Raw genomic sequence first — 23346 nt, 5'->3', positions numbered from 1 at the left:
TACCTGCTAAGTTTTCATGACTACTAGTTCACAATAATAACCAGGGGAAAAAAATATAAAAATATTATTTTCTGGTACTAATGTGTTCATTATTGGCAGATCTACTTTGAGAAAACTAACATTTGTACTGTAATCCATCTGCTTTTCAGCTGAACAAATTTCTAAATTCCAATGCAAATCAACCTGAAGAGCAATGTTCTCTCCAGCACCTTGTTAGAGACTTAATGACTATTAAAAGCAGCCAATAAACAGGAGACAGCAGTGACCTCACACCTGTATCTAAGTGATAAAGCTGGGGAAGACAATACAGACAATAGGAAATACAGAGCACTGACAACAGAAGAAAGCATCAGATATGTTCAAGTTTCTTAATAAAAACATCTTCCTGCTTTACCAATTCAATTTTACTAACAGTCCTACCTCAGTTATGACACTCTGCTTACCCTCCATTTTATCTCCTTCTCCCCTGTGGCCACCATAGTCTTGTTACTGCCTATTCTTTTCCTCTCTTTATATACCTAGACAGTCACTTTCAGCTAATAGGCAATAAACCCCAAATTTACCAGTTTATCCACTTCTTGGTTTTTTTTGCTTGCGCAAAGTTTACACAAGAAAAGGGATGTACAGGATAAGGACATTAACAAGGGATGTACAGGAAAGAATTATTAACAAAACAAGATTAATAACCTTCTCAGCCCTTAAACAAGTATAATTACAGAGTTTATTTACCGTATTAGTCAGTCATGATGGACAGTTACTCAAGAAGAGATTTTTAAGGCTATTGCTTATTTTCTACCTGACAATATAATCCCAAGTCTAACATCACAATCAGTTGACAAAACAAGCATTTAAGAAAGAACAAGAACTTTAGAAATAATAACATAGCAGATTAATTCTGAGTAAGGAGATCATCTTTTCAAGTAGCCATTCTTGCTTATAAGGGAAAAGAATAACTGAACATTGAAACAATCTAAGTTAGTGCTCCACCTGAGAGTTTGTGTCCTTTAAACATAGCTGTCAAGAAACCATTAAAGATTAACAGAGAAGTGTTTCACATTTTCAAAGGCATTATCTAAAATTTTGTAGATCTGCTTAAAGATTAGTTTCAGACTAAGTGCCACAAACAGCATTCTGCCTTTTTCTTCACAAACAAAAGATAATTTCATCAATTCACGGTAAGAGATGCCTAATCTACATTTCTGAAGAATTAAATTTGCGTTTGCAGAACCTCCCCGTCTCCAACCATGCATACACAAAAAACCTTACATCTTACAAACTACAGAAGATACCTGAAAGAGCCCAGAACAGCTCTGCTAGCATTACCCCTAGAAAGTAGAAGCATATAGGTTATTTTTTCAGTCTTACCAGAGTAACTAGAAAGGCGCTGATTGTACATGCTGCCTGACAGAGTGCACTGTATTCCTCAAGTAGGAGTGAGATGAACTGATGTGCCTGTGGTGGCCCTTGTATTGCTAATGTTGATGCAACTTTAGATCCCAGTGACAAGTGTCTGAGCAGACGAACCTTCATTTCAAGCACATATTCTCTAGCTTGCTGTTCCAACCGTTGGTAAAGCTGATATGGATCTCTTTCACAAAGCCTGTATTTTTAGAATATTTTTGACAAAAAAAAATAATGCATGTAATAAACAATTTTCACTTTCCTAAAAATATTTACCAGTTACCATCATCGTCATCAAAAAGAAATAATGGCTAGGGTTTACAGAACTACCTCAAATCTGGGAGAACACAGCCCAGTTCCCTACTTTTACATTGTGGAACTGAGCTCCTGTGTAGCTTTAGGACTAGGATGCTTGCACACCTGAGGAACAAATTAATTTAGGACCTCGGTATTGCACTTCAACTTGTGAGCTAAAAAACCTTTACTCAATTTGCATACAACCCTACAGACATACTCTTCAGACAAGCTTCTTCACAACTTCTCCATGTTCTTACATACAGATCTAATAAGTGTCCCAGCTGGAACAGCCAGACCTAGGCCTGATTAATATCCTGTAGAAGGACAGGCATTTACTTCAAGCCGTTGAAGGAGCTTGACTTGTTAAGGCAGCCAGAACATACCTAAACACATACCAACCAGACTGGACTTCGTGACTGCTTTGGGGGACCCTTCTGCTGTTGAGCTGAACTGAAAGAAGGCATTTCATACAATTACCAAGCTTTTAAGACACTCAGCCATGAAACTCGTCTTGCCTTCATTGAGAGTTTCTTACCCCAAGTTGTGAATCTTCTGTACAAGAAGATTTTTTGCACCTTTTATTACAGCTGTGCCCACTGCATAGCAGAGTTGTGGGATTCACAGGGCCACAAAGAACATCCTTCAAGGAACATGACTTAGGGCACTCTACTGTGGTAGCACCTAACTGCAATCATTACAAGTGACTGGTGGGGTTTTGGGGGTTTTTTCTTTGTTTGTTTGTTTGGTTTTTTACCCTAGAATAGGTACCAGAATTTGGGACTCATCTGTCCCACGGAAGCACACTAACACTGAAGCTCCAGAACCATGTTGCCCTCCCTGCACTCTATTCAGCCACTCTATACCTGCAAGACTTGTCACTGTAACACACAGCTTCAAAGAGGGTCAGGGCTTCCTGCCAAGGACAGCCTACAGCTGGCTAGGTCTGATACTCTCCTGGAAGCGAGACATGGGTTTGAACCACCTCACACAGAAAAAAACTGAACACGATGGCTGCTTTGAAGCACTTTAGACTGAAATTGTACTATTTAAAGTCCTGTGCATGGAGTTTAAGCACTTGCCTCAGGTTTTTTACAGCACAGGGAGGTAGGGAAGAAGAAAGGGATTAGAGAAGTACTTAAGAGTTAGATGTATAAGTATGCTGCTGCCTACTACCTGCTCTTCCCTCATCACTCACAAAATAGAGTACTATCACTTTGCCATAAAGTCCCCCAACATACAATAGGGACAGCACCTGGCACCACTACTTATTTTCAAGCAAGACCACCAGACAGTCTGTTTCTTGCCAGCTGTGTCTAACAGAGCTGAGCATGAAATCAGGAATTTCTGCCTTTTAAACATAGATTTACTTGGCCACAGCATGATCTTTGGCATGCTACCTACATGGTTTGTTTGGGTTTTTTTATTTTGTTTGGCTTTGTTTGTTTTGGTTTTACACTTTCAATACCTACATTGACTAGCTTTGATAAAAAATTTTGCATGACACTAGCATCATGGACTGGACACACTGGTGTCTGCTCAAACACAATATCCTAATTTTATTTCATTCTTTGGAGACCACAAGGGACTTGGAAATTTAAGGTTTCCTTCTTTGAGAAACTGTTTTTGCCTTTGTATTTTAACAATCTCTCTCAAAAGTGAAAAACAGTTCTAGAGAAATCAAAGCTCATAAGGTACACAGTATTTGTTCCAATTTCCAAAATTTTTCCATTAAAGAGAAACTGCATAAAAATCAACCACCATTTTAGCTGTGATTCACTTTTAATTACCTACACACTATGCAACATTTAAGCATCTTTGATTTCAAAACCTATGTTGCATGTTTTGATCACTTAAACTGTGACTAATAGGGAGACATACCATATACTCTACATTTACACAACTCATGTTCAAAACCAAACACTCAGTTTTTACATAACAGAAGTGCAATAAGCTTATTTAATTATCTATTAAGGCTGATTCAGTAGTATAGTTATGTAAAGAGCAATGCTAGATGACTACAATCTTTCAAAAGTTTCCTTACCTTGCTAGAATTTAGCTTCAACTAGAAACTCCAAAAAAGAACTAGTTTGTCAGACTAGTCAGGCCTTAGTATATCAAGTATGTACAGAACCAAGGAGAGTAACTATTCCTTGACCACATACTTAGACAGAAACTGAGATGAACCTCCTGGAGCACTTTAAGGACAGCCAGACTATTCTCCAAAGGAAAAAATCCACAACTTAGGATCTCATTAAGCACATCTTTAACTTCACACCTAGAAAAGCTACAATTTCAACTTCTGAAATGAGAAAGAAGTTCTTGGAATCTGCCTCATCTAGTGATCAATAGCCAATATTACTTTTTTTTTTTTTAAAAAAAAAGTCTCTTCTAGCTGCTACAGCTACAGTAAGATGCAAGCACTACAACAACTCAGGTTAGTTCAACAAGGTAAGATTTTCATGTGGGGCAATTCAAACTAAACAGTGTCTTATTAATAATGATCATCTCAAGGTCTTTTGAAGAATAAGATTTTGGGACCCTTCCAAAATTATACATTAATATTCCTATTGCAAACAGCATATTAATTTAATAGCTTCCCATGCATTCAACCTAGCATTTAAAAATCCTGCATGAAATGGAATTGACTGGTCTGAATTTTTCATTGTAGTGGAGAGGCAATCATTCCAAGCAACCAGACTTACAGATGGTAAATAACATTCTATTAAAAAGCAATATGCCAAACTACTTAAAAACTAACTTTAAAAATCCTCTTAGCAATTAATAGTTATTTTTCAAAATGCTGTACCTATCCACCAGCTCTTTCATTCCTTCTTTATCTGGTACCAAAGATTGGTCTTGGTCATCTGCCAAAGGGGTCCCAGCTTGGCGATATATACACCGAACCATGTATCTTACTTCTGACCAGTAATTTTGAAGCTGCTGAGGTTCACGTTCAGGCTCTGCTGAATTTTCTCTGCAAATAATGACAAAAATAATGACTCTCTATTTGTATATCGCATAGGTGTACTGATTCCTACTATTCTGAAGATGTCCTTCAGGAAAAACAACATGCATCTGAAAATGCCTAAAATAAAGTACATGCCTAAAATAAAGTATAAAATTGGAAAAAAGCTGCCATCCGTAAGTTACTGTTCTTGTCAGATAGCCTGTTTAAAGAGTTTAAGCATACACCAACAAATAAGCTACAACACTGCCAACAGTCTGACTACAGGCACCACGCTGTTGAGTCTGAATTCAGTTCTTACCTGCGCTCATTACAGGCCTCACAGTTGCATGCTATGTCTGAAGGTGAGGAATTGCTAAGATCTGCAGCAGGCACCGTCTGTGCAGCAACAGTTATTCTTCCTCCTCCTACAGATTCCTGCTGTGATCCACTGTTTCCAAGAGGCATGTGCAAAAGGAAATCTTGGCTCTGAAAAGAAAAAACACAGGTAGCCTTCAGTTTGTAAGGTAGAAGTCTGAAATGTTAATAAGCAGGCAAATAGTAATGCAGCAATTCTTAGTGCTCAATGTGTTTTGGTAGGACACTGAACCAGGCACAAAGAATTTACCTTCAAAAAGCGTAATAAATGCAAGATACGGACTGAGAAAACCAATGATATAAATATAGTTTCATTTCTAATAACCAAAGCATGTTGGTTACAATTACCACCTTTATGTACTCCAGCATAAACAATGAACTAAGCTAAAGGAAGGCTTGCATCATCCATGATTAATCATAAACTAGTAAATCTCTTCAGTCTCTATTTGACAGTATGTTTGACTTTTGAAGTTCAACAATCCCTTCTAGCAAAAAGCATAAAATCTCCTTGTTTATAACAGCCAGACATACTACTTCATACTAATGGATGTCAGAAAGCTGCTGTCATTGGGAATGGATGCTATCTCCTGTGTACAGTGCTGCTCAGTACTAGCAGATGACACAAACCTCTCTCCCAAGGCAGCTGGTATTCTGGTCTCCAGTTTCTCTTCCTTCTCTGTGCTCCAGCACCAGTACACACCATGCTTCCTTCCTGCACCCTCCCCAGGTTGCCACCACCTTACTGTGGCACCAGAGATCTCTCCCATGTCAGTAACATGACTGAAGGGCTTGTTTTGTGCTTCACCCCAGATTCTGGAGCAGGAAGCAGACACAGGTCAAAACAAACCTGTGTGCATTTGCTGCCAACAGCAAGACCATCTATTGGGGATGGTGCTGAGGCAAACAAAGGTAGCAATGAGAGCAACAGCAACCTGAATACAGGAGCATCTATAGCAAACCACTTATACTCTGGCTTGCAGTGACTGATAACAGATTTTTTTTTTTAACTCATTTTGGTTTTTTTCCCCAGCTGGTTTCTCTAATTTGACTAGCCACCTAATCCATTTAGTAGCTATTTTAAGTCAAGCTTCCCAACTTGGAAAATCCTTTTGCTGTTTTGCTTTTAAAAATTCCTCTAACTAAGAAAACAGTTGCCAAATTAAAAAAAAAAATACTGTCAATTTTTATTTTACCTGGAGTATCTGCAACTTACAAAACATTTAGGAAGCAAATCCTCCCTTCCTTGCACTTGTAGGACACTTAATTTTCTTTACTAGTTCATTAAACAGAGCTTAAATATGTCAAAAATTTTGACTCAACTGAATAATAATGTGCTTCAGTCTTGCTGTGCTTTGAACTATCTAGGATGTGTTTACCATCAGACTACCAGTATAATTTCCTTACATGTAATCTTTTTTGACTAATTTTACTAACCCTTGTTAATAGCAAGAATATCAGTAAACACTAGTTGTATACAAGTGATATACTCTTAAAAAACTATGTTAAATGTGCTTTTAACATAAGTTTAACAACATATGCTATACAAAGACAATCTTTCTTCACACTGATTTGTTTACTGAAATAAAAATCTGTATGTGCCTATGGGCATGTGCACAGTCTGTTAGCTCTCTACAAGAAGATGTCAGCTGGAATCTATGATGCTTCCAATTATTGGAAGTGTGTGGCTTCCCAGATGAGTTGTGAAGATTTGGTTCTGCAGTACAGCATCACATTTTACTTCTAATGGTGTTTTGCTGGACCTGTCAATGAACTTTTTGTATCTTTCTGCTACACTGAGCACAGCTCTTAAGTGAGGTTGAATTCTCATTTGAAAATATATTTTAACACCTAATTTAGAAAAATCACAACTTGAAATATTAGCACCATGTATTAAATCAGTGTTTGCAGTGCTACAACAAAGAATAAGAAATTGTTACGTGCATACTATGTAGAGTTGTGCTTCTTTATTAAAAAAATACAGGAAAGAAAAGATGATAAAGCTCAGACACATGCAGGAAGGTGGCAGTGCAAGTACAGTGACTCAGGAACACCACTGAAAGAACAAGGAAAATTCAGACAGTTTACCTCACAAAGCAGGCGAAAGTACACATGAGCAGACAGAGAATAGAAAAGAAGTATAATGATTAAAGTTGCATTGGTACGAGTAGAAGAAGCAGAATTTTAAGTAAAGGGGAAAAGGACAACGTATGAGATCCAATAAACTGAAAGGGTAAAAAACCAGCAAGAAACAAATCCAAGCCTTGCTCTACTCAAAAATATAAAACTCAGAATCAGAATTCCCCATTTTTGGAACAACTTGCCTGTTCAGCTTAGCTCATAGGAAAACCAACTCAAAATCTCCTAAAATATTTTCTAAGCATTTACAGCTTCAGTGGTTCCAAAGCACTAAGTAGCATTCAGCCCATCATAACAACGTATCTTCTTAGTCTACTGAACTGAAGTACTTCGACTTACCACAAGAGATTGCTCTATTGTAGCATGCCTCTCCTCCTTTTCGACTGTTCGTCGACAGTCTGGACACACCCACAGTGGAAGATGCAGCATATTGTTTGCTTTTGGAGATGTGGAAAGTGCTGTTTTGCTAGAATTTTTTATTCCGCTCTCTGAAAGCGAAGTATCTTTTCGTTCACTTCTACAAAGAAGACAATGCTCGCCAGTTGTATATGGTGCCCTTTGGCCCAAGCCAAAGGTAAATGGTGTCTAGAAATAAATGTTTTGATAGATAATTGGTTATTCACAGAATACATACCAGAAAAACCTATTCTGAGATTGAAAAAAAAAAAAAAAAAACGAAAACATATTTTAACAGTCATCATTAAACGGTGAATATTTGGAGTGTCCCAAGATCAAACACAGCAGTGTTAATAACCATGTGGCAAACAATTTTGATTATGAATACACTCCCGTTTAAAAAGTAATGTTTTCAGTGAGCATGGACTACAGCCTTCCTCTCTAAAATAATTCGGCCTAGATGCAATAATCTAGAAAGTAAAATAAAAAAGGGATAGTACAATTCCTTTTACTGTTGTCATTCTTAGAGATAAAAGGAAAATAACTGCTCTTTGAAGTTCTGCATCACCTCCTCTTTCAATACTGACTGAAACAAAGATACTTTCAGTTAAGCTTGTTACAAAATAAAAGCTTAATTCAGTTTTAACAAACACAATCAGTTAGGTCTTAAAATCCACTGTCAGCTATTGAATAAAGTAGACTTGGTAACTTAGGAGGACAGAGGCAGTTCAAAACTTAGTTTCTCTTCAAAGATACTCCTGTGCATGAAGCTATGGTTCCGCCATGAGATTCTGATGAAGACTGATACTCAAAAACATGTCAAGCAGAACAAGTGAAACAGAACCCAACTTTATAAAACATAAGCAAAGTTATTAATGAATAGAACAAAACATCTTGCAATGGCGGAATCAGATTTGTCCATTTATATTATGGCTACTAGCTCTGCCTTAATTAGCAAGATCTATGTAAGCCTCAAAATAGTGAAATTCTTTCTCAAAGGAAAGGCAAAACTTAAATAAGTTATTGAACCATTCCTCTTAGATACTGCTCCAACCCCAATACCAACAAAAATACTACTTTAAAGATCCTGTAGGGCTGAACTGCACAAGCACAGGTGAAAAGTTCTTTAGGGCAAAGGCCTAGTTGAAGCTATAGCACAATTCAATAACTCTCTTGTCTTCACAGCAACAACAAATCAATTCCCTATTGCTGACATCTGAAGAAAAACAGCACAGCATTACAAACTCTGATTTTCATGTTCTTTGCATTTATAAAACTGACAGACTCAGCAACATGGAAAGAAAAACTGAGAATTCTAGACATCAAAAAAGACACACCGAATTCATCTCCACAAGTATCTTCTCCTTCAGAAGTTCATGAGAAATTTAACAGTTTTAGTAAGAACAGCTAATCTCTTTACTCACTGATGCCACTTCAAGAATTCCCACCTAAGCACTGAGGCAAGAAAAAGAACACAATTTCTCCAGGTATCTACTGCAGGTTTTCAGAAAACATTCTCAGGACACAAGACTCACTCTGCCTCCTGAAAGGTGGGAACCATCCCCTTATTGGCTCTACAAGTATGAACAGATTCCTCAAGTTAGACATTCCTCTTGGCTGACCTGTGCTCAACTACAGATCTTATTAATGCCTAAAAAACCTGCAACCAGGAGGCCATGGCTGCTCATCTCCTTAGCCCTGAAAGTTTCCTTGTTAAAATAAAATTTTTTTGAAGCCAGATTAAGTCTCTGTTGGAATGATGACATCGTTATAGCTATTGCAGGTAAACCCTTATGAACATCATCTGCAGTCCATCTTGCGACAAGTAGGAAAAGCAGAGGACAAAAACGTAAAAGTTCAGAAGTTAAGACAACCTGACACTTACTCTTTTGCAAAGGTAAGGGTCATGGCAAACATATCCCAGCCATGGTGCAAATACTTCTAGAGGTTAAGACTTGTGTGTGTAATTTACTTAAAGTTGCATCATAATCATTAAAAAAGCAATGGCAAATACAGCAGGAACAATAATCTTAATTCTGGCCACTTCACAGACTCAGTAAAACGCTAACAATCTCCCAGTTGGGCCCATATTTACAACAAATATGAAGTTCAAATGAAAGCACTTGGTTCCTACAACACAATGCAACTCAACTGCTAAGAATGAACATTTCTGAGCAGTTTATTTCTAACAAAATTGACAGTTGGAACCTTGACAAAATCTAGACCATAAGTATCTCAGATTCCCCTTATGGCTCTGTCATACTAAAATGAAGCTATGAATTGCAGTTTCTTATTTATTTAAAAGATGATGAATGCAGTGACTGTTCATGTGACCATTTCAACAGAAGCAATAAACTCTTCCTGGATTAGATGAGCTTGGAATTAGGTCACACATATATCTGTATGCGTCTTCTGTATAATCAGAGCAAAGTGTACATTTTGAGAAAAGCAAGATATTTTTCCACTAGTCAAGCTTCAAAAAAATGTGTGATGCATCTCTGCAAGAAAACACCCAGTCTCACTTTCTCTCTGAAACATGTTCAGATGTAACATTCATAAATGAAGCTGGAAGTAGGACAAGCTGGAACAGAAATAACTGCATCTCTGCTACGTATTTCGGTTTATTTCCAAGAATAACTTGTTACCATAAAACTGCACTTTTTTTTTTTTTTTACATCCATGTCCAATTTCAAGATTATAACAATAACATTTTACTTTAGAAATAGTAGCTTTCACTGCTTTTTAAAGCTTGAATAGTGAAGTCATCAGAAACTGACTTCAGTTAGCCAAGTTCCAATCTCAAACAGAAGTCCTTTTGGAGAGTTTTCTCTAGTACATTTAATACTGTGTAATACCTTCTCCCGTTAACAAATAATTCTGCTATCATATACACCCCCCAAAATTTGGCTGCACATACCTGAGAAACACCTGTGAACTCTGATCCAACAGAACTGTCTGTAAACTGTGTACCATTTAGCGAAACCTGGAAAAAATTAATAGTACATCGGTTATAATAGTTGGGTTTAATGCTAAAAGAGCATTAAAAAAAATTAAACAACAAAACCCTCCCTTGCATCTGAGGGTTGAAAAAACAGCTTTTGAAACTTGAATGATTGTTTGACTACAGAGATGGAAAGTGCCTTTTCTTTTGTAATAAAAGTTATACAGATGCAAAAGTTTACAATTTATGTATTTTAAAAACTTTTGCACTATAGCTGATTTATTAGCAACTCTGAGATGAAAGAACTGATGCAGGGAAAAAAAAGCAAGTTATAAGCTACATGACATTTCTCCTTCTGTATTTGATTGTTTGCATTTAGCTTTTAAACTTCTATTGTGAATCGAGACAATTACCAAAGATTCTTGCCTTTTGAAAGTCGAATACAATACTGCTTAGAAAAATATGCAGTGTTAACCAGGAAGACTCTTCCACAGCAAGCCTCCAACTGGCATTCAGCTATTCTGCCACAGCAGCCTTCCTCCTGCCCCAGGTTATAATTCATACAGAAACCTCTCAGAGGTCTCCTCTATACCTTGTTTCTCCACAAGTGTTACAGAGACTACATCAGATATCAATGAAGTGCCTTTCACAATCCCCAAGTGTTTTCACACAGCGTTATTTGAGGACACTAAGACAAGAGTAAAGTTAAGACAGCATACAAATTCAAGTCAGTGACAATGAAGAGTCCTAGATCACAATGACTTGAAGAAAAGGCATTTGACTAAAAAAAACAAAAGGGGGGGGAATAAAGTCAGTCAATTATTTTATTCTTTATTTTCCCTCCTCTTGAGCACTGGTTTATCTCTTGAATTTCAGATATAATTTACCTCATGCCTCTGTTCCACCTTTCACATGTTTTTGCTAACCTCTTTTTGCTCTCCAGTTTTCTACCTACTATTGCCTGCCATTAATATTTCTAAGACCCCTCTAAAGACCACAATAAAAACCAGTCTGTTTAACATAGGAACCTCCACATCTTGTGTGTTAGTTTTACAGAGTTCAGAAAATATTTTTACCCTGCTACCAAACCGGAAACTCAAACTGGAGCCTCCTCCAGTACAAAGGAGCATCCTTGAGTTTTACACAGGCACAGAATTACTGACTGCTCAGTTTACAGAGCCAGGGAGATTATTGCAAAGTCATTGTCTTCAGCCAGATTTTTCCAAGGCAAAGTAGAGGATAAAACACAATCTTCAAGTAATTGCTAGAAAAGATACAGATAAGAAGCTACATAACTTCACTTACATACCCTAATGCTAACATTCAAGAGTAGGTATTTAAGAAAACATGCTCACATGCAAGTCAGGCATCTCAGATCTAAAATCATGGGAGCAAAAATGCTGATGTGGAACAACTTCCCTATTTTTATTCAGCTACTTTCCAAAAAGTGGTAAAAAGAAAAGGTCTTCTGAATTAAAGAAATCGTCTTCACCAAGAAAAGAAAACCTCCAGTACTGGAGGTCCCCTGGTTATTGACATGCATGTGCATTCAAGGAAAAAAGAAACCAGTAAGAAAGTTTAGAATGAAATTGTTATCTGCAGCTCAAAAAAAAAATTTCAGGGGGAAAAATTCAAAAAAGACAAGTTTATCCAAAAACATTATCTATTAATTAAGGGAGTACATTTACCTTCTTTACATTCAAGACAGTGAAAACAAGAAATGCATGAGCCATCACATTTAAACATGCAGATGTTGAATGACCAAGCTGAAGGCAGTCAGAAATGTTACAAAAGCAAAACCAAAAACAGTGGGAGGTTTCTGTTATCCACCAAATGTCACAGGATGCCAAGACAAAATACTGAACATCAGGAGTGATGGCTTCATGGAATGAGTTGTCATGCTACTAAAAAAAGAAAAGGCATCTCTTGATCCTAAGCACTGTGCAGAACTGGGTTCAAAATCTTAGTGTAAACCCCCCAGAATTTAGTGGTGACCTAAATATCTGCAGGAGGAACAAACACCAAGGAATTTAAAGAAAGGAATTAGAGAAATAGGAAGAAACTTAAAGGGAATAATCAAGAATTGTCCGTAGGCAATTAGATTTAAGACATTGTATGTGATGCTTAGAGCAAATATAAAAATCACAAAGAGGACTTGAGTGGGGGTGAATAATGACATGACAGGCAAGGGTAGGAGATGACTAAATAGCATATTAGAGAAAACATTAAAAGAATCTTGAAGACGTTGTCCAAATGGGGCTCAAACAATAGCAAGCTAAAAACAGAGAGAAAAAAAATACGAGACAGTCTTACAAATAATTTAAGGAAGTGAGGAAAAAAAGTATAAAAACTACAACTAAATCCTTTTTCAAGGTACATGAGGAGCAAGGAGCAGTAGGTAGCCTGTCAGGATCTCCAAGTCTAAACTAAGCAAACAAATAAATGCATTAAAAAAATGCTCAAACAAGCAAAGGTCGTGTTAGAAACACCAGATTTATTTTTCACATCTTCACGTTCACTATGGAGGAGTTTAAAGATATTCTCCCAGTGAAAGGCTTCTTTATGGAAGATGCATTAGAGGATCTGTTTCAAAGCAAAACACTGCTAGAAAAAAGTGTGGAGCAAATGGTCAACTCAAAAATCAGCAAAGAGCGGATGACATTCAGCCAAGAGTCCTGAAGAAGCTCAAGGACATTATAGTTGCAGTAATGATTTCAGTATGTTAATACTTGCTTTATGCTTCACTGTTACTAGAGTAGAATAAAATGATTTTTTTTTATATATTTATTTTTTAAGCTTTCAAAGGAGATCTAGGAAACTGCATTTATCTAAAGTCTGTAGCAAGAAAGTGCCCAAGATGACAAAGTTAACTAATAAAACTAAATTCTTCATGTTACTAAAGAGACTGGAGAATGGCAGAAGGACCTTACAAGATCCAGTTACTGGGCCATATGTTGACAGATATAACTCTGTGTGCAGAGATTTAAAGTAGAAGTGACAAGCTAGAGAGCTGTCACTTCTGGACAACCCTAACTTTTTTTTTTTTTTTAATTAAAGAAAACTTATTTTTACAGTCCTGAGTATCCTTTTTAATGATTTTAAAGTTTTATGTTTTAAAAAAACTATTTCACAAAAATTAGTGCCAGAAAGAAGGCTGACATGAATCAGGAACGTGGGACTCTCTGCATGCACTCTTCATCATAATGGAAAGGGGGGTTGGGGCACGGAATCTTTCTGTTCTTTCTATAAATGTTATTTACAATGGAAAAGATATATGGAAATACTGTTTTTCTTGCAAGCTGCTGTCACACTAACTCACCCTCTCTAAAATGTTAATTTTCTGGAGAATAAGGCATACACCACCTTAGCACAGTATAATTTGTACCAGAAAGTACAAAGAAAGTGAAAATCACAGCTTAAACAATACTCCTTGATTTCACCTGAATGACCTTGAAAAAGCAGTTGAGCAATTAGAACATAAGCACTCAAAGACTGCCATGATTTGCTCTAACAGCCTGTCACTATCAAAATCAGACCTTCAGTGGGCTGAGTGACATATTTACTAGACAACACACCCCCATCTTTCTTGCAGTTGAAGCCTGGTGAAGTCACACAAACATCATTAAAGTGAGAGTGATGCAACGTCTCAGGAGAGCTCAGGTAAAGAAAAGCACAGGAGGAATATTTAAATTTGGCTCATCATCACTAAACCCTAAACAAGTTCAACAGAAATGTGATGCTCAAAAAATATGCAGGATTTAATCAAATTTCTCATGGGGGAAAACAGCTAGAAAATATTGCACTTATTTTCTCAGGCGCATTAAGAAATATACAGATTAGGAAAAAAAATGTTACCAAGAGACGATAAAGGCTACACTTTATTCTACAAGGTCCTAATATAACAAAGGTATTCCATACCACTTGAATTAATTCCCTTTTTTTCTACATAGGTGTCATGAAATCAGCCCAAGAGTGGGGAAAGAAATGCACCACCACATTAGGAAGATGAAAAATTAAGTTTGTTAAAACATTTGAAACAACACATTTTCTGTAAGTGTCTGAGTAACACTAAAGGAAGTACTGCCCTTAACCCTTGCTAGGCCCCCAAAACCCATCAGGATGTTTTGTCTATGCTACTTGCTCTCCTGCCTACACTTTTTATGCCAAAACCCATTTGCCACAGCTGGTCTGTGCTAAGCCTTCTCCGGCACTTCCAGTCACCGAGCACACTATGACATTGCTCTGCAGCTTCACATAGCAGCTCTGCCTCGCTTCCCACCGCTGTCACCCAACGCCGTTTGGGAGGCAGCAGTCAAGTCGCACTCGCTGGTGAAGACCTCCCTCCCCACCGCCCGAGTGAAGCTCTGACTTGGGTGCTCTCCAGTCGCAGGCTGAGCTGTTCCTCTCCTCTCCCAGGCACAGCTAAATTGGTCACAGAACTGCTGCTGGCAGATGAGTGACACTTACAGAATCCTAAGTGATTTTCAGATATGAAGAAAGATTTCTTTATGCCTTCAGTTCAAGATATAGGAAACTATCCAATAAATGAAAATTTAGGATCCTTTCTCCCTAATGCCAACCGATTTAAGGATAAGCCATTCTGGAAGTCAAACACACGGATGAGGGCTTCAACAATAGGTAGCAAAATCTGATGCAGGACATCTCTGGACAGGTTAAGATATGGAAAGACACACAGGAGGAGAATTATTTTACACATGCACCACAGTTCTCTTCTCCATTCATCTAGTACCAAGCACCGTCAGACAGGACAGCATGCTGGCCAGACCTCTAGCACAGCAAGGTTTTGGGGGTTGTTTGCTTTAAACACTGCTCCTGAACGTTGTCAGTAGTGACCGTAGTCTCTACGGTAACAGTAGCCTCTATAGAAGGTATATTACAGCACTGAAGAGATATTATAATGTAAAAACCAGCAGTAAACTATCAACACCTACCCCTTCCTTAATCCTTTTTTAAATCCACATTATACCTAGTTAACATCTGGTATAGCCCAGTTTTTCAGAGGAAGAGCAAACTGAAACAGATCTACTTGGCAGTGCCATCACTCTTGCCTATATGATTTCATCTATTTCAACATTCTGGTTATTTTTCATCTGCTATGCTTTAAGAAATCCATGAACATTTTTGAAAGCATTGGAAGTACCCATCCAAAAGACTAAGAAAAATACTGTCTGGTTTCTCACAGAAAAGGTTGTCTTTGCTACACTCTGGACAGACCAGTTCCGTGCACCACATGAAAGTGAGAACAAGCTCATCCACCAAAATACCGTAAAGCCCTGCAAGATATCAACTACTGCAAAACCGAAGCAAAACAAAGCAAAATAAAGCATATGCCTAATAAAGCAGAACACTACCTGCACTACAAAAAACAGTGTACTCCATTTTTTCATGAAAGTAGTTGTTAAGGGTGGTATAACAGTGAAAGAAACGGTCCAGGAAGGTCTTGGAATTAGATGAATATCACTCAGAACTATATTCAGGACTCCTCTCGAAGAGGATGACCACATTACTACTGCAGCTATTTGTATATTTATGGTCAATATTGACACGGCCAAGAAATGTAGAAGTGTCCTCTGACACAGGGTGCAGTCAGTCTGCACCTCTGTCTGCTGCAGTCAGTGAGGGGCTGGCCCAAGGTGACTAATGGTCCCTGTCCATGGTCATGAAAGTCTGACGCCAAAGTAGCAGGTGAACAGGACATTTTTCTCACAGAAGGCAAGATAGAAGTCTAAAGATTTTCTTTTTTTCATTGTTAAATAACCCTCCAAAGTACTAGGGGTTTTGCAGTAAGAGGACATGCCCTTTTAAAAAAGCATACTGAAATGGTATTTTAAAAAAGGTTAAATAAGAGTTTTCTTCCTAGCACTGGAGTATGAAGAATGCAAAATTAACATGCCCAACAACAGTCAGGAAAATGATCAGTAATATGCAACACACTTCCAGTTTCGCTGGCACAGCAACACTCAAGAAACTCAAGCAGCTATCAGAGTTTATTATTATTATTTCAGAGAAAAAAAAATTCTTTTGACATCAGTTACACAAAATACAATTCCATAAAGCTTTTAAGCAGTAGCTTGGAAATTGGTAAATGACTGGCAACAGTGAAAAGTTCAGAGGTTCCTACTTCCAAACATAGTCATGGTTTAATGTGATGCAACAGTGAAACACACCTTTGGTTTCGGGGGGACAGGTTGTATATCAATAAAGACCACCAAATAGTTGTAACTATAACAATAGAAGATTAACAAACTACCATAGTATCCCTCCCTGATTTAGAAGCAGGAGTGTTTTGCTTAAGAAATTGACATTATAAACACCTAAATTTTTAATGTGATAATCACACATCTCAATGACACTGAACAGAATGCAGTTATACTTACTAACACACAATTGCTTGCCAGGGAGTCTCGGTATTATAGGAGAGAGACTGACAGAAAAAGTGATTATTGATTAGCTGCAAACGTCACCAATGGGGAAAGCTGTGAAGGTTTCCTACACAAAAAGATTCTTGTTTTTACTAAGGATGCTGAAGTACCAAATAGAAACCAGAGAAAGCAAAGATGAGGTGATAATAATTAAAATTCAAATATCCACATTAAGGCAGCCAACATGTGATCTGGCCAATTGATTAATTTTGCGGACTGTTAATCCATTTTACCAAGCATGCTATTCTGGGCATTAATACTCACAAACAGTTAAGTTATCCTTTTCCAGCCCAGCCTGCATTATTCTCGTGTAGTCCACATTCTTGAGATTGGAAGACTGTTCAATGAAGAAAAATATATCCATAAACAGGTCAGTGATGCATGAAGTCAGTCCCTTGGTACTCCTTTAAAACGCTACTGGACTACACACCATTTCAGAGAACCTTTAAATCTTTACGTCAGTTATCAGGTATATACAAAAATGAAGGCTACAGAAGAACAAGCATTCCAAAGAGTGTCACAAGGCTTTTGTGACTCTCTGGATACAAAATCTGAATATTACACTCAAATATAAATAAACTACCTTTTAAGTCTGAAATAATTAAGTAGCAGGAGAAAGAGAAGTTGCCAGAAGTTGAACAACAGCCAAGAGTAAAGCGTTAGTGAGAAACCTGGCAGAGGCTCCAGATGGCAGAAAGCACTGCACATCAATACAGCTAACGTGTCGACTCAACCCTTACTTATGCTGGTATCTAATACACAGCACGTTTATGTTCAATAGCTATCGTACTTCACAGAAATCATTAACATCATACCAGAGAGCTCAGTCAAATATGTAACCTTACCAAACTGTTCTGAATTAGAAATAAGCCAAAACTCCACTCGACAGCCAAGGAGCTAAGCATGACGTGACTGCACACCCCCCTCATGGTCACAGAGGACATTTGTGGAAGCAGATTTGCTACAGAACACCATCTTAGCTGTGAGATATATCAACTAGCTATGATAACCAACAGCGTGTTACTAAAACTGATTTATGTACGATCTTGTGTATATACATTTGGACAGGGCAAGTTGGAAATATTGTGACTGTAAAGTACACCAGCCCATTTTGTCATGCTCCCTCCATCGTGATTAGCCAGCGGGAATTATGTACTCAAGGGCTAACCAACGGAAATAACCTATGAAGGGGGAAGGGAGACAATGCTGGCAGCAGGAAAAGATAATTCATCTAACTTGAGAATTCGCACTCGTTTTGTTTGTAAAGACAAGCAAAAGATCGGAAAATGCCAAGCAGATAGCACCAGTGTTGCACTCAATTACAAACCCAAATACTTGTTTGAGGAGCTAACAAGGCTGCTGTCAAGCAGGTCACTTATTTAGGCCTCCAAAAGGTGAAGTATGATATTACTTCATATTAGGAACAACATATTAAGATAAATCTATTAAAAGTTTTTAAGATATAATTCGCAATAGACAGTCATCATATTAATTCAAAATTAGGTACTCACTATCCAAGCACCTCCACAGAAAATTCTTACGAGCAAAATGTTTCTATTCCTTTTGATTTGTGGTACTGCTAAAATAGTTTGTGAGATCCCAGGTAAATCCCTCTTTAGCCAATGTAACAAATAGGTTTCTTGTTTGTAATTTTCCTCATTATTCATATACAGTCGACATTACAAGACTTCAATAATTTTAGTGACACTTCTATTGCAATTTCAATCTTTTCAATGTAATAACATTGACTTCCAGTGTTTTCTTTATTAAGTAAAATCACATAATTACAGAATTTGACTAACTTGCAAGACAGGTTCTCTGAAGGCTTTCCGTCTTCAACAAGTCATATTATTAAAACTTATCACTTGGATTTAAGTAAACACAACACGGTATTTCCACAGCTTAGTAAAAGCTATTCCTAAAATAAATTGTTGATGTCAAACGAGCTGACAAGCTGAGGGTGGGAAGGCTTAATCTAGAAAGCTCAATCTACCTTGCATATAGATAACAAAGCAAGTTTACTATGAATGACTCAAAACCCCAACAAAATTATTCCTCTCCCCACACCCCCAAGATCCCAAACCTGATTTGCTTCTTCTCCAGCAGTGAAATCCCTTAGGACCTTTGCTACTAAGTCAAAACATCACAGGAGTTTTCAACAGAAACTGAGATTATTTCAAAGGAAATACTTTTTCCAGTTGAAGCCTTTATAGATGTTCAATCTAGGGAGAGGAATTATAAAAAGTATAAGTAGCATAAGTAGCAGGCATATACGGGACTTGTTCAAAAAGACCAATACTTTCTGATTTAGCAGAAGTTTTGAGTTAAGAGTGAGGTTGGGAGGCTCTTGGAGAGGCTGTCCCCGTCTCACCCATTTTGGGAGATACCCTAAAACAGAACAAGATGACAAGCCTCTACTACCCCCTGCTAAAACTCAAGTTTAAGGTACTTGGCCAACAAGACCTTGTGTCAAAGAATTTTTATAAAATGTAACTATTTACAGGCTCATCACAGGGGCAGGGGGAGGAGGAGGGTAAGTCACCTGTACACAGCCCTGTTTTTCAACACAAGGCATAATATTAGTACTTGGAGAAAGTTAAAGGCATTTTTTCCCCCCATGGTTTGGCAAAGTTCTGGTCATGCACTGTTAGCATCATCCGGATCAAATACATAGATAACTTTAACAAGTCAGTGCAAAAAGTATACGTAATCAAGGGTTTGTTTTGTTTTCAGTATGACCAGACACACACAAAAGCCTCAAAAACAGAGCTGGGAGGAAGGAAATCAGACAGCACTGAACAATGCAGAATAGGAAGAAAACCAGTCTTCCTTCTACTTGTAGTTCTTTAAGGACTCAGGTCGTCTGAATATAGGTAAAAGCAACACTTTTGGTAGATTTACACGGAACCGATTATTTACCTATTGCATCTTTTTTTCCTTTGGGTCCTCAGAGCCAAGATATAACAATTCTACTCTAGCACAGTAATCAGAATAGACTGAAGTCTAAACAGCTACTTAAATGCACAAACCACAAACCCATCAAACCTTGACTGTCAAAAAGCTATACTCAGAAACACATCCATCTTAAATAAAATAAGCTACTCTGCAAATAAAGGTGCCTGAAACTATCTTGGGAAAGTTTTTTTCAGTAGTACCTCAAAAAGACAATTTTGAAGTAGTACTTTCAAAAGAACGCAGATACTGTTATTCTGTAATGAGTTTTAAGGGAGCAACATCTATATTCTGTGCCCTTCCTCTCACGCATTCTTCAATAGCACACTCAATTTTTCTTTTAGCTGAATCAATCTAAAACACACCCTTCAGGAAATGAGCATCTGTTAGGAATAAGAAGTTCACAGGTTATAGTGCCACAATATGAAAATGTTAGCACACACAAAAAAAGCTATGATCTCTGCAGGAACTAGGAAGCATTCACAAACCAAAATTAAAAAGATGAAACTCCGATCTGTATCCCATTATAAGACAGAATGATCTACAATCGCTTAACTTTTTAACTGGAAGTTAAAGCAAGGTTATACTCAAAGAAGAGGTTTTTCATCTATTTTGTTTTATTACACAAGGACAAATTACTTCCTTGGACATTAATTTGAATGATGCAGTCTTAAACTATTCATTCCATGAAACTTACAGATGAGTATATTCATTCCTACCTCAACCACTGCAATAAAATCCACCACCTCCACCTTTTTTTAAAAGAAGTCTGATGTGACAACTAATCACTATCAAATAATACCCTAAGAAAAAAAAAACAAAAAACCAACCACGACACACAGTTGCTTTGTAGAATGAAGTGTCCAGACCCTACCAGAAGTCCTGCTGTGCTCTGTAGACACTCTAAGTTGAATTCCACCACTAAAAACAAAGCTACATAAGCTGTACTTAAGAAAAATATTAAGCACCGCCTGGCACATGATCTCATGAAGTTTGTATTGACAAAGGCCAAAGACCTTCCTGAATTAATTCCTGTTTGGGTGCCTTTTCCAGAAGATACGATCTAGTGTAATCCCTATTCAAAGATTGCAAGTAGCAAATAAATGATCTAAACCAGAATTCATCTGGGCTCAGAATCAATTAGCAAATTTCATTATATTTGTTTACTCTCCATCATCACTTTTCTTCTGTTATGTATTCAGACACTTCTATCTGATGAGCCATTTATTCCTTACCTTCTGAGAAACTGGAAAGAGCTAGAAAACAGGTCCTTGGAACTCAGGAACACAGACAATTAGCATGACCCTTTCTACTAGGTAGCCATAAGAACTGGTGGCACTGAGGAAGAAGTCCCTGCCAGATACAAAATAACCTCCCTACTCCTGGGTTTGGTTGTGAATAGATTTAAGGATCAGGCTAGTCTGTCTTCTTTATACAAAATAGTGCAGCTAGGCACAGGCCATCAGCACAGCCACCCCCAAGGTCAGCCTGTCTATCTAGCTAAGTCACAGGAAATTTGGCAACACTTGCATGAATACTGTTTGTTTGTAGCATATAACAAATACTGGTTTTCCTTAATCATCTGAGAGCTCTTATTATCCCTTTCCAAGTCATTATATCCTCTGGAAGCTTTACCAATAAAATCTCACATTTTCTTCCAAGTCAACACAAAAAGATCAACAGCATTAGCAGAATTCCCTGTAACCAGGACAAAAAGCTGGAATCACCTAGGAACAAAAATACTTCTATTGCATTCAGAAGTGAACAAGCTGAAGTCACCCTTACTTTTTCAAAAGCAGTAAACACTAGATGCAGTGCTACCCCAACCCTGAAGATAAAACTCCCCAGCCGTCCCCATAGCCCTGCATAAGTTCATTCTCAAGGAAGATGTATGCTTCCAAGCAACAGTTATTAATGCGATAGTGAACCTGCACCGACCGAAGTCTCTGGTGGTTAATGGTTAATTGCCTTCCAGTGGAGAAGGATCAATACAGGAGAAAGCAACAGATCCCTGATGCCATGAAAAGTGCCTATGCTTGCAAGTCCCATCTTGTCATTTTATCTTCCTTTCAACCTAAAACCATCTGTCTCATCTTACAAAAAACTTAAAGTATCAGAATCACAATTTATACCATGCTTAAAACTATAAACACATACTAGAAAAATAAGTATCATCTACAACACTGAAATTCAAACTGTATTGCAATAAATGAAAGATATTGCTCTTGGGGGGGGGGGTTGGAAATAGAAGCCTAAAGCTACACTTTTATCCAACTGTCAAACTTCACTTTGTAAACTACAAGCATCACTGTTTGTACAAATGGGCAGCCCTCAGCTGATGAGCCATCTCCCCATAGCATCACAAATAGAGAAAAAATTCACTTCCAGAATAAAACAAAACATTAGTTTTGGTCATTAAGAATTAATAATTTTTTTAAAAATATGTATCTGTATTTAACCTTAAGGGAGGGAGGAAGGTAAAACAGGATTTATCATAGAAATATTACAGCTTTCTCAGCATACTAAAACAATGACCCTTTAGCAAAGAAATGGTGAAGACAAAAAGAATCAAAGCCGTACGTTTTGAAGTAAAAAAATGAAATACAAATCAGAAGGCTTCAAACTATGACATAAGCTTGTGCTCATCTTTTTTGTAATTATATCTTCATTCTTCTCAAAGAAAAATGTTTTTAAACAGAACAAAGCCCAACAAACTACAATAAGTATGAGGCTTTCAGCTCTTAAATTGTGTGTAACCAAGAAACTACAGCATGCCTATACTTGCGCAACCAATTACTTGGCTAAATAAGACCATTTATTCAGATTAAAGCCAGCAGCAATTAATATCCTTATCTTCTTTGTATTTTGCATTGCATTGATCTGAAGTACTGCACATAAACTGAAAAATACGTTATTAGAAATTGGTTATTTTTTAAGAAGTATCACTGTGCACATGCATATTAAATGATCTGTACTAATAACTCTGTAACTTCTTCCTTTCATCTTATTCAAATAATTATTCATATTTTACATTTCCAACTGTCACAATTTTTCAATTCCCAGCTCCAAATCAAGAAATTTCACATCTTAAGGGAACATTAAAAAAAGTCAGAGACACTGATAAGTGTCTTGTGCTGTATTTGCAACCAAATATCCTTTCTGAGATTAATTCTCTACCAAGATTTGGAAGCTAATGGGGAGGATTTGGTTATACCAAGGGCTTATGCCCATCCCCAAGACTGTGACAAGGAAACACGATGCCAGGATGCACCACACTGTCTTCAAGAGACACTCGAAAGTATTAGTACTGCTTCACAGCCCTCTGGAGGAGACCTCATTTGGTCATCCACCTTCAAGAAATGACTAACTGGAATAGACACGGTGACAGCCAAAGGGGGTCATCAGCAAGAGGCCTGGTTCATTTAGCTTAGCAAAGCAATGAAGTTCTCTCTGCAAAT

The 23346-nt window shown here is 37.5% G+C and overlaps 1 protein-coding gene across 2 annotated transcripts in view; it reads right to left on the bottom strand.

Moving 5' to 3' along the window:
* Positions 1–23346, bottom strand: part of FAM193A (family with sequence similarity 193 member A) — an 81641-nt gene that overhangs the window by 38076 nt on the left and 20219 nt on the right. For both annotated transcript variants that reach the window (XM_075020407.1, XM_075020488.1), the window contains exons 2-6: positions 10470–10535; positions 7496–7741; positions 4965–5131; positions 4505–4672; positions 1366–1600 (exon numbers count right to left, since the gene is read on the bottom strand). In XM_075020407.1, the coding sequence (XP_074876508.1) occupies positions 1366–1600; positions 4505–4672; positions 4965–5131; positions 7496–7741; positions 10470–10535 (882 nt within the window). The remainder of the gene's footprint in view (positions 1–1365; positions 1601–4504; positions 4673–4964; positions 5132–7495; positions 7742–10469; positions 10536–23346) is intronic.

This window comes from Buteo buteo, chromosome 1, assembly GCF_964188355.1.
Source record: "Buteo buteo chromosome 1, bButBut1.hap1.1, whole genome shotgun sequence".
Lineage (NCBI taxonomy): Eukaryota > Metazoa > Chordata > Aves > Accipitriformes > Accipitridae > Buteo > Buteo buteo.
This window is presented reverse-complemented; position numbering and strand designations above follow the sequence as displayed.